Source organism: Bos javanicus, chromosome 1 (genome assembly GCF_032452875.1).
Source record: "Bos javanicus breed banteng chromosome 1, ARS-OSU_banteng_1.0, whole genome shotgun sequence".
Taxonomy (NCBI): Eukaryota; Metazoa; Chordata; class Mammalia; order Artiodactyla; family Bovidae; genus Bos; species Bos javanicus.
In genome coordinates this window covers 155,357,628-155,374,499 of record NC_083868.1, presented here as the reverse complement: position 1 = coordinate 155,374,499, position 16,872 = coordinate 155,357,628, and the positions used below count along the sequence as shown (strand labels likewise).

The following is a 16,872-nucleotide window of genomic DNA, read 5'->3' as shown; positions in this document are numbered from 1 at the left end:
GCCCACCTCGCCTCCCCAGCACCGCCGCCGCGTACTGCTCCAAACGGGTTTGGCTTTGTTTTTACGATTTCCCCCCAACGAATCACTTGTCAGATCAATTCTGTCTTCCCCCTCCTCCCTCCTTCCCGCTCTCCCCTCCTCCCTCATCGAAAACCCCGTTCTCCGAGGTTAGACATTTTACAAACCATATATGCTGTTTGTCCAATTGTGATTCCGCCCCCCCCCCCTTAACCCCTCTCTCCCATGGCTACTCTTCCAGACGCTTATCTGCCCTCACCCCGCTTAGGGGGGCGAGGGTAAAGGAAGAGAAAATAATACAATTTCAGGGGAAGTCGCCTTCAGGGCTGCTGCTGCTTCTTTTTTTTTTTTTTTAATTTAAAAAAAAAAAAAAAGGACATAGAAAACATCATTCTTGAACTTCTCTTCGAGAACCCGGGCTGCAAAGGAAATCTCCTTTGTTTTTGTTATTTATATGCTGTCAAGTTTTGAAGTGGTGAGTTTCAGGTCGGTTTTGCTAATTTCACTCAGTAAAACTGCAGCGTTTCTGTTTCTAGATAGTACTTTGCTTCTTTGTCTCTTTAAAAGGTCACAGTGAAAGCTTGGCCTGGATCGTGCCGGCCATATGGAACGGATAAGGGCACAGTCTCTTAAAATGTGATTATGGGGTTGTGTGGGGGCGAAGGAGGCGATTCAGCAGGGAACTCGTTGAAAAGGCTCCCACACTGCAAAAAAATAGGTTCTTGAAACCGGAATTTCGTGCTTTTCTCTTTCTTTTTAAAGGAAATAATTGCTGTGTCTGAGTTCGCTGTTTAATTCGTTAATGATCATATATGGACTTCGTTTATGGACAGGGAAGTGGGGTTTGGAGAAAGTAGTCTGCTTTCAATGTGCCAGCCAAACATCACAGTGAAATCGGTTTTTAAAATGTGTAACTCACAAGAAACTCTCCAGCCTGGCATCTGTTGAGACCTTAGTTTGTTCCCATACAGTCTGTCCAGCAGGCCCCGCGGAGGTTGCTCTTTGCAAATCCAAACTCAGGTTTGGTGAACTTTAGCCTTGGGCATAGAGTTTAAATGAGTAAATTGGGTGTTTTATGTGCATGTAATTTTGCTTTATAATGTAAAGCTTTTTACAAGATGACTGAGTGTTTAATAGCTGCTTATAGGTGGGTATTCATTCGAAGGACAATTTTGCATGACCTATATGATGTTTTGATTGTCAATACATTAACTAAATTATCATCTATCACTTCACAGTTTATAATGCTGTTAAGCCTCATGACTACTTAATACGTTTTGTAGCATTAACTTTGATGCTGTTGCCTACTCATCCTCTCTCTCTCTTTTTTTTTTTTTTTGGCACTTAAATTGCTACACGGGTTAAGTATTTTCTTTTCAAATCATATGCTTTAAAATTCATCTTCTGCTTTAGGGTAAGGCAGCCAATTTCAGGGAAAGTAGTTCTGTATTATAACCCACATGAAGCATTATAAAGAGTGTTTTGAGTAAGTTAATAATCAGCACTAATTTTGGCTTTAGACTACAGTTTAATGTAATGGAAAGAGTAATCTTGATAAAAAGTGGTTAAAAGAGGCACATTTATTGTTAATGAACCTCATAACCAAAACCAGATGGGACCGCGATCAATGGTAAACCTTTGGTCTCAGTGCGCCACCGTGGAGCACAAGGATAAATAGCCATTATTTCTCTAACTTCACAGTTCTTTAACTGGCATTCTTGAGGTTGCTTTTAAACTTACAGATTATCATTGCTTCCCCCTCCCCATCACCTCTTTCCTTCATTATAATGGATATAGTACCGGTTAAACAGAGGGGAAAGCAATGCTTACAGAAAGGCCCTGCTAATAATATAAGCTCGCTTTCAAATCTGTATCTAAGTAGCATGTTCATATTTTATATATACGCATATATATATATAAATGTGCAAGATATGTCAAATTACCAAACAGCTGGAGGAAAGTGATAATTATCATATTCTCTCTGTTTTTTCTGAGTATGATTCTCTTTCCTTTAGTATTGGTGAACTTAATACTTCAAGCAGCATGAAAGTTCATAAAATAATTCTACTCACCTGTTCTTATCACTGTTAGAACTATTGCAGAAGCGATTTTGATAATGTACTAACTGCTTTACTATAAGCAGTATGAAAATTGATGTCCAAAGTATAATACAACTGAACAATCATTATCTGTTCATTTTTTTTCTGGAGTTAATGAAATGTTGACTTCATTGCCTGCTGAGATTATTTTTGAACACTGGTTATTTTGTTTTACCAAAATTAACAAGCTTTCTTTCAAAGCAAGTTTAGCACTTCAATCTAATGTGTATGTTACAAAATGTTTTCAAAATTTTTGGTATTTAAATTGTTAATAGCATTCTATTACAAAAGAATACCTAAATATTAACTCTAAGATACATGAGTTGTAATACTTCAGTATCAGGGCTCTTTGTAGAAATCCTCCACTTGTATCCACTTAGTTAGGGATGGAATGATCCAGTTGCATGTTTGAGCCAAGACTTGACTGAATCTCTAAAACAGGTCATGTAACTCTTGATACTTTGACAGTAGAAAACTTTTTCTACACATTAACCATAAAGCCAATAGAGAGTTTAAAAAGCAGTTGTCTGCTCCCTCCTTTGAGGTGGTATATATACATATGAATCTATTTTTCCTTCATGAGAATTAAAATGTATATAAAAATATAAAGACAACAGATCTAACTAATCTCTTGGACTGATAAAATAATCTTTCCATCTTTGACTAAAGTGTCATTATTATGTTCTGTATTAAGTTTCTCATTTTTAAAAATTGGGACTACATAAATACAATTTGTTATTTTCCTTTTAGCTACACTTGTAGTAATTCTTGTTCTAAAAATAATCCCCCACCCCCCCCACCCCCCTGCACACATAGTTTTGCTGGTAGGTGACAAATTATCTTTTCGTTCATGTGTGTTGATACAATTCCCACAAATTATTCTGTTAACTTGAATGGAAATATAATGCTGTGATCTAGAAAGTAGAGTAACCTCTGCATTATATATCTGGTTAAGGAGTCTTACAAATACATTATATTTGTGGAGCGAAATATCCAGGGATAAAACATGTACACGCATTATATATACACAGAGAAGGAGGGGGCGTGCGGAGACCCCCACCCAATTGTAACATGTCTTCTTCTTAAATTCTCGCAGGTGATCTTTAGAGAGTAACTGAGTATGGATCATTTGAACGAGGCAACTCAGGGGAAAGAACATTCAGAAATGTCTAACAATGTGAGTGATCCGAAGGGTCCACCCGCCAAGATTGCCCGCCTGGAACAGAACGGGAGCCCGCTAGGAAGAGGAAGGCTTGGCAGTACAGGTGCAAAAATGCAGGGAGTGCCTTTGAAACACTCGGGCCATCTGATGAAAAGCAACCTTAGGAAAGGTAAATACCCTGAAGCCAGATCCTGGAAGGCGCGAGTCCTGCGTCCACCCAGCACCACCTGGTGCGGGGGTGGACACGCAGCGCCTGGCTTTGTGTGTGCTCCTTGATTCTCTTTTCTGATCTGAAATTAGTCACATTTCTGGTTGCAGCGTCAGGCGTGTCTGAAAGCGTAGGCTCCGTGCCTCAGCAGAGCGTCTCCCTCTACTGTAGACTGGAGTCTTTGGACGTTGTGGATGGTAAAGACTGAGTTAAGTCTAGTGGTCTCAGTTATACAAGGCTTCCGTTGATAAGGTGGTGTTGTAGAAGGGGGTGCAGAAGTGGCTGTTGCTGAAACTAACCCTGCTTGAGAATGAGACCTTTAAATTGTTTGAGGATGGACCTAGCTTTTTCATGGTATTACTGGTTGTAAGGCAGTTTCACAGATAATGGAAGTCTTCTGCGATATGATGTAAACGTTTTGTGATTTTTTGTGTGTGTGGTTTGTTTTCTTAAGAGCAACTTCATTACTTAGTAGGTAAAAACCTGATAATTCTGGTGTTTCCCTTTTGCTATAATTGGGTGTTTCTGATAAAAGGGCAGATGTAAACAAATTAATCAGGAGGGGATATGCAACTGTGTGCTTCCTTTTTGCCGGTTTTATATCACAGGGATGGAGTTTACCCACTCTGACTGTATTCAGCAGTGTTGCTTCTGTAAATCAGTGTCTGTCCAGGGCATAACGTGTGGGCCTTAGAAGGTCTTTATTTGTCTCTGAATAACTGTGTATGGGATTCAGATTTTCCTTACATTTGCTAAAGCAAAGGATAAAAATGCCATCTTGTAACAACCAAGAATATTAAGTAGATAAAGTTAGCAGGCAGAGGAATTTCATTGTGTTTGATGCATAACATTTATCATACAATCATTTATTTTTTCCTTGGTTTGGCGAAAACAAAGAATATATTGATCCTGAAATGAACAGACACAGCAGTCCGTATTGTTAGATCTTTATCTATTAAAAATGGAAAAACAGCACTTCAGCAAATTCTTTGGCCTCTTCTCATGATTACCCTGTTTATTGATTGTTTGCCAAGAATGTATGCATCTTAAGAAAGCCAGGGTAAGAGCATTAAAAATATAATTTATTATGGCTTTTCAAACAGAGTGCATTAATATTGTACTGCGAAGCGCTGGGGCTCTATAAAAAAGACTTTCTGACGCCTGCAAACATATAAGTTCCATAAATTCCTAAATAGGAGATTTCAGCTGTCTCTGGTATTATGTGATATTTGCACAGCAAACTTTAATGCCAGGACAGTTTTAGACAAGGATTCTACAGACTTCACTGCTCCTTATGGCAGACGTGCTGTTTACACAGGCTCATAAACCTTCAGCAAAAGCTTCTAAGACTGCCTCCAGGTTTAAATCATGCGGTATTTTTAGCAGTCAGCAGTGACCAGCGTACTCCCCTTTCCATACTGGAAGGTTATGAAGTTGCTGGAGTTGGAAGCCTCGCCAAGCACTCACACAAACAATCGGTTCAGAGAAGGCTCCTGTTCAGCCTGACTCGCAGTATCAGGAGGCGCGTGACAGTTTGCTGGAAGATTTAAGCAGTCAGATTGAAAATTAAAGTCTATGATTGTCACCTTATCAGCAGCCACCTTAACGATCTTACAGGGTCCCTCTAAAGTCCAGAGCGACTCTTGTTTATTTCAACAGTTTAAAAAAACCTTCAGTTATCTCCCAGGTCTGAGGAGCAGCAAAGAGCAGCCCAGGTCTGTATCATTCTATAAGAGGAAAAATCAATGCCTATGTTTTTTGTTGTATTAGTAACCCAACTCTTTGAAGACCTCAGGATAGAGGGAGGAGAAACCAAAGAACAATAATGTCACTTCCTGCTCAAGTGCTGCTTTTTATTTTTTTCCCAAGCATTGCATTTGTAGTGACATTTTAAAAATGCACTTTAATTGTAGAAGGTTCTCTGCTTGCTTGAAGCAACAAAGTGCCTCCAGCCTTGTGTTGGTGGTGGTGCTGTCTTATCTTCTTCTTCACGTGCAGCGTTTCTGCTTGGCAGGTGCCGGAGAGTAAGTGTGGCTGCGTTGAGAAAGCGCACCTTAAGGAAAGGGGTTGGAGGTTTTTGTTTGTTTGTTTAGGAGGTTTTGCCAGAGAACCTTCCAGCCACGGAAGAAGTCACCAGTTTGCACATTGCTGTCTGTGCCGTGGTTTCTCCCAGTCTCCTCCTGATCCCTGACGGGTTCTCTCTCTGGTATAAAAACAGCCGAATGAATGACAAGGATATTGGCAAGCTCCGCAGCTTGTTTTTCATGCCTAGCCTGTTGGGTCCCTCCAAATGAGTTTGTGAGCTTTTCTAAGTAAACCTAAAGGGGTTTATTTGTCAGAACTAGAATCTCTTGTGAACAGTTCACTGAAGCTGTGGTGTAGACGCCCATGTAGAAAACTGTGGCTGCTTTTCCTGCCGGCTTTGTTCAGCAGAAACAAGCAAATAGGGCGTTTTTAAAGGGCATCTCTGGTGTCAGGAGGAAACCCTGGGTTTTTAGCTCCGCTTTGCCGGTCCTGGACACCTTCAGAAGTTGGTTGGCTTCTGTGAATGCAGAGGGCAGAGCTTAGAGAGGCATTAGCGTTCCAGGACTAATTGGGGGTCCTGGGTGCCCTGGTGCAGTAACCTTTGTCATCATTTATGCTAAGGATGGTGCCCTCCTGGCAGAGTGCCACAGTGCACTCTGCTGCATCTGCTTTTAACCCTTTTCCGTTTATCACTGGAAGTCTGACAGTGCGCTGTGTAAACACCTCGAGGACGACAGCGTTCCGTGATTTCTGTTTCTAGAAGCCTCTTTGCTGACAGTGGTGTGGTGTGGCCTGTGTTTATTAACCATCTGGCTCCTGAGTTATTACCTGGGGTTACAGTAAACAGAGAACACATCTCGTCTCTGCAGATTCCTGTATCCTGAGACACCCTGATGACGACAGTTTTCCTTTGCTCTCATCTTTACCCCATTCGCTAGAGCAGAGATGGTTCGTTTTAAAGACCTGTGGTTACCGTGATGTCCTTTTAGGCAGGTTAAATGAGTAGCCATCAAAGTAAATATTAGTCATCTGCAGTGTGCACATATTGAAATCCTGTGTTATGAACTTCGGTTGTGTTAAGTTTTGTGTTTCTTCTGTGGCCTCAACGTGAAGATCTTAAAGAAGGAGGCGAATGCTCGTAATTTTATAATCAAAGCTAATTTGTTTGGACACAGACAGGGAAAGTTGAATCCTAACAAAAGCATGTAGGAAGCATGAAGATGGGTTCTTTCGAAGCCGAGCTGAGTGAATTACATTTGCACACCAGGTACCACTCACAGCAGATCAGAGCAGACACTTACTCCTCTCCTGTCAGCCCTATGATTTGATCAGAAAGGTAATTCTGCATTAATTGGTTTGGGGAAATGCTCAGTTAAAATTAGAGCCCACGTTACCTGAGGGCCAAGTTCATATTCTATTTCAACATTTCTCTTACAACTTAAGAAAAAATAAAAATAAAAGAAGGTGTGTGTTTGTGTGTGTGCCTGGGCCTCTGTGCCAGTCTCGCATTCTCTCGTGGTGCTGAAGATTTATTTTCATGGCTTCATTTTTTCCCTCCCTCCTCCCCCAGACTGTGTTGCTGCAATTCGTTGGTTTGCGTCTCTTTTTCCTCTGTCTCCTTGATAGGAACCATGCTCCCGGTTTTCTGCGTGGTAGAACATTATGAAAATGCCATTGAATACGATTGCAAGGAGGAGCATGCAGAGTTTGTGTTGGTGAGGAAGGACATGCTTTTCAACCAGCTGATAGAAATGGCCTTGCTGTCTCTGGGTTATTCACATAGCTCTGCTGCCCAGGCCAAAGGTAAATAATGCATCCTCGGGGTTGGGGAAATTGCTTGGCATCCTTTGTTTACTTTGCAGAGAAAGCATCTGAATATTCTCATTCAAAGAACTGTAGCCTGTGTGTTACATGGGTTCCTTCTAGACTGTGGCTTTAAAAAATTGGCTTAATTCAGTTTGGTTTAGTTAACACACATTTTGCTCATGTGGAATGTGGAGGTAGGTTTTTTTTTTTAAATTACTTCAGCTGAATCATTAGTATGCTTATTGACCTTAATAATCTGCTCCACTGAGGACCCACAAGGAAGTGAGGAGCGTATCTGAGCAGATGGACTGTTGAGAGTCAATTTGCATTTATGACTGAATATCTAGTTCTGTTTCTTTTATTCTGTTTCTGATGGTTTTATGGGCTGTAAAGTATTTTTCAATGCTGATTCCCATTGCAATCGAGAATCTTATCTAAATCGTAAAGCCATTTAGAACTGGTTCAGCTATGTCTTATTAGAACTTCCTGTAAGTTAGGAAAATGTGGCCTCTGCCTAGGTTTTATTGATGGGGTTTTATTTCCAAAATAATAAACAGCCCCACCGTCGTTTACATAATTTCACAGTTTGGAAAACTAAGCTGTGAATATTTTCATTGACCTGCCCTTTGGAGGGAAGGGAATCATTCAGACAGAAGTAACAATATTGCTTGTGGTGGGGGCAATGAAAAGCAGCCTTGTGCTGGGTAGGTTATCCGAAGGGTCAGACATGCAGTGACGCGCGCTCTTTATCTGGAATAGGGCTGATCCAGGTCGGGAAGTGGAATCCGGTCCCACTGTCTTACGTGACCGATGCCCCCGATGCTACAGTAGCAGACATGCTTCAAGATGTGTATCATGTGGTCACATTGAAAATTCAGTTACACAGGTGAGTCAGGAAAGCAGTTCCAGGGCAGAATGTTCTACTCACCTGATCGTTTGAAACAAAGTATCTCTGGCCAGCCTTCAGTTGTGATTTGCCCTGCATTTCAGGGAGGCTAACCCCAATCGCAACAAAGTATCTCTGGCCAGCCTTCAGTTGTGGTTTGCCCTGCATTTCAGAGAGGCTAACCCCAATGACATTTGTCACCTCACCCTTTCTCCTTTATCTTCCTAATTTGAGCCTATCGTTTAGAAGCAGTGTTCCCCCCAAACGCATCTACTTGTGCAGGTTATCGAAAGACAAGACTTTTTCTATGTAATCAATTAAATGATGCATTGCAAGAAGGCATTTTACATAAAGTTTACTTAAGAGAAAAATATTTTTGCATATCATGAGCAGTGCCATCTGTGTACACTTTGTGAAAGAATGCCTTATTCACTGTTGCCGAGCTCTTATTTAGTTATATAATTTTTTTAACCATTTTAATTCGTACGAGCGGAGTCCTGAAGGGAAAACGGTTCCCACGTTCGTGCTTTTCACAATGGCTCTTGAGAAAGCAGTATACCTTAAATTGTCTTCCCGAGCGCATCAGAGCAGGAAGGTAGAAGTAACATGGAAAAATAGCCACCACAGGCAGCTGATGTATAATTCATGCATCGATACAGCAGATGTGTTGTATAAAGTAATTAACTAATCGGAACAATCAGGAGACCGAGAGCAATCTCCAGATGCATCTGTTTGATGCGCAAAATGAAATCTGTCTGTCTTAAAGGAATGTTCTGCAGCGGGATGCAATCTTGTCATAATCCCCTTTCTAATCTGTGTCTCCAATAGTTGCCCCAAACTGGAAGACCTGCCTCCCGAGCAGTGGTCCCACACGACCGTGAGGAATGCGCTGAAGGACTTGCTGAAGGATATGAACCAGAGCTCCTTGGCGAAGGAGTGCCCCCTCTCACAGGTACTGGGCATCACTGGTCCTAAATGACAAGTCATTGAGGGCAGCCTCGTTGGAGGAGTCATGGGAAGCCATAGTCTAAAGCAAGTGGTATCGGAAGCAAGAATCTCCCCAAAATGCAAAGTGACTTGACCACTGGTGACTTTCAGAAGTGTGCGCGATTCATCCTGAGCAGTGTGGGAAAGAAAGGGGAGGGAAACCCACTCAGCTGACCTTGGTGCTAGCTCATTTGTAGATCCCTCCTCTGAGTGCTCTGAGATTGGCCGCCTTGTTGTCCTAAGGGCCTGTGTTTAAGGGAATAAAGGTGGTGTGCCTTCCTGGAACCCCTAGATGCCAGGAAGCGCCTGGAAGTGTTACTTTGCAGAACCTCACCATGCTCCCTGAGTAAAGGAACAGAACAGCTTCTAGGTACTTTCTTCATTACCACACAAAGGAAAAAGAAGAAGAAATAGAATTTAGAAAAAAAAAGTACAGAGAAAACAAGTCTCTTCCCTCTAATTGAAGGTTAGATAGTTATTATTCATCAGGATTCCGTCACCAGTTTTAGGCATTGGTTCAAACCCCCCCCCCCCCACTTTTTTTTTTTTTTTCTTTCATGGGGTCATATGTTTTCCTCTGAGATGCCTGGCATACTGTCAGGGGTTTTTGAAACGAGACGGAGATTTATTATTATTGTAGGATGAATTTTGGTGGAGGGCAATAAGAACTCTGGTGGGAGACTCCCTCAGTTTCTAGATGTAAAGCTGAGCATCGCTTTTGATGCTGTGCAGTTGATTTTAAATTGAAAAGAAAAGGGCGCTGTGAGCCCACCCTAGCGCTGCTTGTGTGGTCCTGAGGTCACTGTGCCCTCATGCCTTCTCTCTCCGGGGGCCCCGCCCCTGAAGGTCATGCCACCGGAGAGTATACTTGAGATGCTGGTCTACCTAGATTTTTACTAAATTTTTGCTAACGTTTTTCTTTCAATGCAAGGTTAGCATGTAAGCCTGAGTGCCCCGTCTGTCAGGTATTTGAACGTGAATTGTGTGACTGCTGTAAATATTTCTGCAGTAGGGAATTTCTCCAAGTGTGTTTCCGACGTGATGGCCGTGAAGACACGTGGGTACCTTTGGAAGGAAGCTTGTGGGCGTCCGTGCTCTTCTTTCATGAAAACTCTGTGCATTTCAGGTTTACTGCATTACCGTCCATCAGCTTTACTTTGGTATTTGTTAGCAGTTATAGGAATGAAGCAAATGAATTAAGCTTATAATAAATGCTGGCTTTTTATATTCTTGTAAAGTAAGTTGTAGCCACAGGTGAAATATTCTCTGATGTTAAGTCCATTTCTTGAAAATCAAAGTCTTTTTGACACTTTAATGGATCTCCTCCTGTCCTCCATCTCACTCTTTGAGTAGAGAGGATGTGAATTTATAACCATCGAGTAAAAATAATTTAAATTAATTAAACACAGTTACATCAATAGGGTGATACAATGAAGCAGGTGACTCTTACCTCTGGGACTTTGGGTTTTGCAGACAACTCCAGATAATCTGTCAGTTGGTCTCTAGGATTTGAAATTTGAAATCCCCTAGAAATAAAGGTTTTAACTCAGCATTAAAATAAGTATAAAGACCCAGCATAGGAATCTCACGTATCTTCACGTTACTAAATGTCCTGTTGATTTGGGAAGTGAATTCAGGCAAAGGTTCAAGGCATTTCCTGTGAGCTGGAGAAGAGGATGCTAGCTTGAGTATTTATTGATACAGGCGGTGAGAACTAATGGTTACATGCCAGCAACATTCAACCAATAAACTCCCCCTTCACCATAGCTTACAAATACAACTGTGAGTTTACTTAATGTTATCATGGGTAATTAATTGAATAAAACAATTACAGCATTAAACAGAATGACAAAATAAAATTCAGGACTGGATTTTGGAGTCAGATGGGGATGAATTTCTGTAAAGAGGCCTCAAGTGGAACGCGTGGGCCTATATGGCTGGGGACCCCGCTGCCATCCTTCAGAGGCGAGACCAGGCTGTAAGGCCAACATCAGCTGTAATTACAGTCTTCCTTTCTTTTGCAAAACAATTTGGAAAGAAAGATGTATGTTGTTCAGCAGTGGCAGCAAATATTTGAAATTAATATTATTATGAAAAAGGGCAACTTGTGCTCTAAATGAGGAAGTTATTTTCTGTTCCGCTGCAACATCTTCTGTTTCTTTCTCCAGATTGAATTTATGAATCTGATACTCAATTCGGAATGTTTTAATTATGAACTATTTTCCATTTGCTTCTTTATTTTCTCTTGTGTCTGGAGCTGTTAGTTAGAGGAAGCACAGGCATCTGAGACCTCAGCCCCAAATGCGTGCCGCACGGGGTAAAGCTGCTGTTTCCTCCCCGGTGCGCTGCGGAGCTGAAGGTGCAGCGCTGAAGGAGGCCCAGCAGATAAGGGCTGCTTCAGTCTTGTTCAGAAGGGCGCCTGGCAGCAAGAAAGGGCGCCCAAGACTTTCTCCCTCTCTATGGAGTTTTGATTCATTCCTGTGAGAACTCTGAGCCTGTCAGGCAGCGTGCACATTTTGCTGTGTATTAATGCTTTGGTTTTGCATTAGAAGTGGCTGGTGGGTGCCTTAGCGATACACCGAGCGGCATGCCCACTCTGTGGCCAGTGGATCCCATTCCTGAGTAGAGATGGGAGGGGAGGCGAGGGCAGCCCGCAATCTGCCCTGGCCCCCAGGAGGACCGTCCCACGCTTGACAAGGGCAAGCCCAGTTTGCGCTCGGAATCTCAGAACTGGGATGTGTCATCCTTCGCAGACTCCTCTTCAGAGCCAGTGTCTCTGGACATTAAAGTCAACTTGCTGGCTGGTGACTGACCCAGAAGTCCTTTCCCAGTGTTGAGTTTTAAAGTGTTGACTTTAAAATGGACGCATAGCTTTGGCTGCAGTAATGTCTCGGGTAATCTCTGCAAAGGTTTCTCTAGCTGTAGAAATTCCGTAAGTGTGCGTGTGGTTTGATTGATAGCTCAGACCTTCGTTTCTGTGGCTGCTTTTTCTCATCTGCCCAGATAGACTGACATCCATTTATTACGTTTTTTGTACCATGTGATGACTTTTGTAAACTGTTCTAAGGTGTAAGAAACCATCAGCTCCGAGCTCTGAGATGGGGCATTTTGTTGTTAGACTTGCTTTTTTCAGTCGAGGTGCTTAGATAAGGTGGGTTTTGTATTCAGACCCACAAGTGGGGAGGAGAGATTGAAGTCTGACTTGAGGGGACAAGAACGTTTAAGGTCACAGGAACTCAGAGACCATGTGTTTGGAAGGTATCAATAAATTGGGATTTGAAAAAAGTAAATATTTTGATTTACAACAAAACATTTCGTCTTGATTTTAGTTTTCCCTGAAGTTTTGAAAATTGAACTTCAGCAGTAGGTAAATGTACAGACATTGGATACAAGAGTAGGTTCATTTGTTAAAAGTGTCATGAGTAGAAGTTCCGTTATTACTTCTGCCAGCCTAGTGGCTTCCTTCTAGAAATGTTTAGGTCAGATGTTCCTGACCTAAATCTGGTGCGTGTGCATTTTCACCACCCACTTCCCCGGGCACACACATCACCACTGTCGTATTTTTAAGGGGCTGGTTCTTTCTGTTTCATTTCTCACCTGGGAAGAGTAGCTCCAAGCCTGAGTTCTCCATAAAGTGAGAATTGTCATTTTTGTTTTCAAGCAACAGATACATGAAATGAATTTAAATTTGAACGTTCCATTTAAACGTAATATGGGGAAAAATGATTTTTTAGTTTTCCTTTTCCTGACAGCATCTAGGGATCCTGAACGCTTCAGACTTTTTATAAGGTACTGGCAAAAGAAAGAAAGAAAGAAACCAACCACCTTGCCCTCCTGAAGCTTAGCGTTTATCCAGGTCCTCTCTCTGAAACTTGATAATCATTTCCATAGACATTAATAAACCCCTGTGTTCAGCTGATTTTCAGTCTGTATTATACAAAGCACCAATTTAAAAAACGCTACTCATCAGGAGACATAAATATATATATATATATTTAACTGCACTCTGTATTTTCTCATAATTTTTGAACCAGAATGATGTTTCTGAAAAAAAAATCAATAAGTATTAATAATCACATTGTCTCCAGAGAACATCCAGCATCAGTATTCATATATTGCATTTCACATGCACATCTAACCTATGAAATTTATTCATGTATTTATTCATTCAAAAGTATGTATCGACAGTCTGCTGTGTGACAGGCATTCTGTTTTCCTGTGGAGTAATAAGCATAACACATCTTAGTAGTTCAAATAATGGTAACTGTCCTTTAGTATTTTTGCATCAAGAGCATGCCTGTCACCGTAAATGGTAGGTGGTTTTATATCCTCATTTTCAATTAAGGAACCTGAGGCATGGGATGTTGAAGCGCGCCCCATGGTTATGGAATGGGTGAAGCGTGGGGGTGGCAATTCATCCCCAGACCTGTGAGCTTAATTAGCTATCCTTGGGTGGATGGATAGATGGATGGAGAGAAGGGAAGGAAGGAAGGAGAGAAAACGGCTTTAAAAAGTCTTTCTCCAATTAGTTTAATGTTTTATAAAAGAACTTACATTTCTCTGAAGCGCTGATAATGAAAGTTTTCCAATTGCATTTATTCTCACTGCTGGAATTTTTCTTTAACATGTATTTTGTTTTTGTATCTTTATGCCATTCTTACATGGACTCCCTTGAAAAATACCATCATGTCCTTAATTTGGAGCGTGTGAGGGTGCTTTAGAGCACGGGGACTGACTTCTAGGGTAGCGTGGCGTTTGGAAGGTTCCAGAAGGTTGGCTGTAACAGCTCTGTGCCAGTCACTTCTTTCTGGCTTCACACCCTGTCTGAATCAGTAAGTATATAACTGAGCTAAGAGCCTTTGTTTTGGCCTCCACGACAACGTTAGGTATTTGCGTGGGAAGCAGTGGGCAGTTTCCCATGTTTCTTTGAAAATATAGACCTTAGTCATACCCTGGCTTGATGCGGTGAGCAAGCCCCAAAGTTTACTGTTTGAGACAGGGCTTGTAGGATTTTCTGCTTGTCCCTTCCTAGCAGAATATTGCAAATCTATTGTAATGCTTCCTGTTAAATAGCATGCATTTTGAGGAAGTCCATTCCTCCTTTAAATTACAAAACTTTCCCCAGTTTTTACCCTACTGCCCATGGAAATCTGAGGTTATGAGTATCTGCTTTGCCAGGCACTGAAGTACTTGATACTAATTGGATTTTATTACCACTTTCAGCCGTTGTATTAATGGTGAGATCCATAAAGGAAATGGTAAACCAGTCTTTTATGGGCAAACTTCCACCAAGTCATTTTCTTCTGTCTCCTTTTCTGAACCAGCTATGACTTCACTCTAATACTTCTTTCGAATTAGACAGTGAGGTAGCTCTTCTGTTGATAATGTAATCCATAGTATCTATGATAGATGTGTCCTCCAAATTATGAATTTTCCTTTTTGCGTCTCATCTGTCAGGTTCATTTTTAGCTGTTTTAGATATGTGAAGGTTGGCTTATAGCTTGATATTTGTTCCCTGTAACCTTTCAAAAAAGCCAAACTTAATAAAGCATCTAACTTCAAATGGATGGATCTCAAATATTGTATGGCCACTGACTTCTCACAGTAGTAAAACCTAAAAGAGTTAAGCCATGCCAATTTAGAGTACTTTAACAATGTGTAAGCACTTCATCTTCACTTAATAGATATTTACCTTTGCTTTATTTTAGATTTGAACAGGTTTCCTTTGACCTCAAAATCACTAATGCAAGGAAAATTACCATATCATGAGTGCATCTCCCTTATTTTTTGCTGGTGTGCAGAATAATAACTACTGCCAAGGCTTAGGAGTAGACATGGCCTGAGAGAAAGTCTATTACATGTTATTTTCTGATTGCTTTTTTATTTTTTTGAGTTAACCAAAATCATGCTAATCAATCGGATTTACTTACTCAAACAGAGCAAGTTTTAAAGTGCTCCTTTGTTGGAATGACTACTTCAAGTTCAAGTTGGGCTTTATCTGAATTTGCTTTTTAGACCTGCTTTATTTCATGTCAGATTTGGGCCCCAAACTAACTCACAAACAGGAAACCCTCAATTCAGAAGAATCAAAACCAGCAGATTCTACGTGCACCCAGTTTTTTTCCCCTTTCTTTGAAAACTGCTAGCTTGTGAGGTGCTCTGATATAAGAAAACATTAGAGAGCCTGAATGCACCAGGAGAGCGCTTCAGCCAGCTCTGCGGCCCGATGCCAGTTGAAGTAAGGAATGCTCTGGCTGTTGGGACTTTTAAATCTAGACTTAAAAGTTATTTGCTCTGTTTAGCATTTTTAAAATGGGCCTATTAGGAATTGTCCGTGCTTCAGTTTTAATTTTAACTCACCGTGATTGTGAAGCACCCTGGGATCCTTGCAACAAAGGGTGCTCCAGGAATACAAGCTGGTCTTGAGTCCTGATGTGCACCGTTGTTATGGGTGCTGGTTTGTTGTGGACAGTGGAGGAGGCTGCAGAGCTCCACACCCTAGAGAAGGTGGCCGACACGCTTTAAGAGTCTTCTTCCCACCTCTTATTCTTACTCTGAAACTTCATCCACCTTAGTCATCACCTTTTTCTTTCTCCTTTTCAAAAAAGCTATCCTCTGGTATGGCAATATTTTCCCATAAAATGCTAATCTCATTGAGTTTACTCAGAGAGGTTAAAGAGGCAAACCAGATGATGTGTCGAAAGTTAAGAACGATTAAAGCTTTAATTATTAGCACCATTTGCAATCACATTCTTCTCTAGATGACAAGACAGTATTTCCTCACTGGTACCATCCAGACTAGGCTTGTCCCATTTTCCTGTTAATCCAGAGTGTATTCCTGTGCAATGAAAAAACGTGGAGCTAACCAGAACAGGTGTTAACTTTATGAAACGTCACAAGACGTATTTCCCAAAATGTATTGAATCTCTTCAGTTATGTTAACGTAGAACAGAGTGTAATCTCATTTTCTTTTTATTTCTTAATGGAACTCTCTTTGGAAGTGATATATTTCATCAGCAACCGCTCTTTGCCATCATGTAATTAGTGCACTAATAGCGTTCGTTCCATAGGAGTTCAGAACGTGGCTCTGTCATCACTGATCTGTAAATTTAGGCAAGTGGCTCTCCATGCCTCAATTTTTTTAAGTCTATAAAGTAGCAAGATAATAGTACCAATTTTTCAGGACTCTTAGGAGAATTGCATAAGTTAATACTTGTAGAGCATTTAGAATAGCTCTCAGTTCTAAAGTACACTATAACATTCCTTGTTTTTCTACAACGTGGGGACTTGCAACTCAGAAACCACTCTTGTAGGTCTCATAGACTGTTGCTACCTAGAAGATTTTGAGGCAAGCATTGTTTTTAATGAAACAACCAAGAACTTTTCATTTGTGAAAAAAATTAAAGGGCTGTTTTATAACTCATGCTCACCTTTAAGGAATGCTTTTAGCAGTGTCCTGAGCTCATTATAAAGTTCTGATGTGTCTTCAAGTGTAAGTGGGGGAAAGCTGTCCCACGGGGACTGTCCTCTGGGTGTTTTTCCCGGCGTTACATTAACTACCCTCACCCCTGCACCCTAATCCAAGGCCCAAACCCTGCTTCATCCCCTCTCCGTGGTACTTTCCACGTTTTCTGTGATTGTAGGTGGACTGAGTAGGATTTCTGAAAACACTACCATCACT

At 41.2% G+C, this 16,872-nt stretch overlaps 1 protein-coding gene across 5 annotated transcripts in view; it reads left to right on the top strand.

The window, feature by feature from the left end:
* Positions 1–16,872, top strand: part of SATB1 (SATB homeobox 1) — a 100,117-nt gene that overhangs the window by 20,225 nt on the left and 63,020 nt on the right. For 4 of the 5 annotated variants that reach the window (XM_061425330.1, XM_061425336.1, XM_061425345.1 and 1 more), the window contains exons 2-5: positions 3,214–3,448; positions 7,139–7,315; positions 8,078–8,204; positions 9,033–9,156. In XM_061425330.1, the coding sequence (XP_061281314.1) occupies positions 3,238–3,448; positions 7,139–7,315; positions 8,078–8,204; positions 9,033–9,156 (639 nt within the window). In that variant the 5' untranslated portion in view covers positions 3,214–3,237. Of the gene's footprint in view, positions 1–219; positions 494–3,213; positions 3,449–7,138; positions 7,316–8,077; positions 8,205–9,032; positions 9,157–16,872 lie in introns of those variants that run through there. The other variant, XM_061425313.1, reaches the window with a different exon arrangement.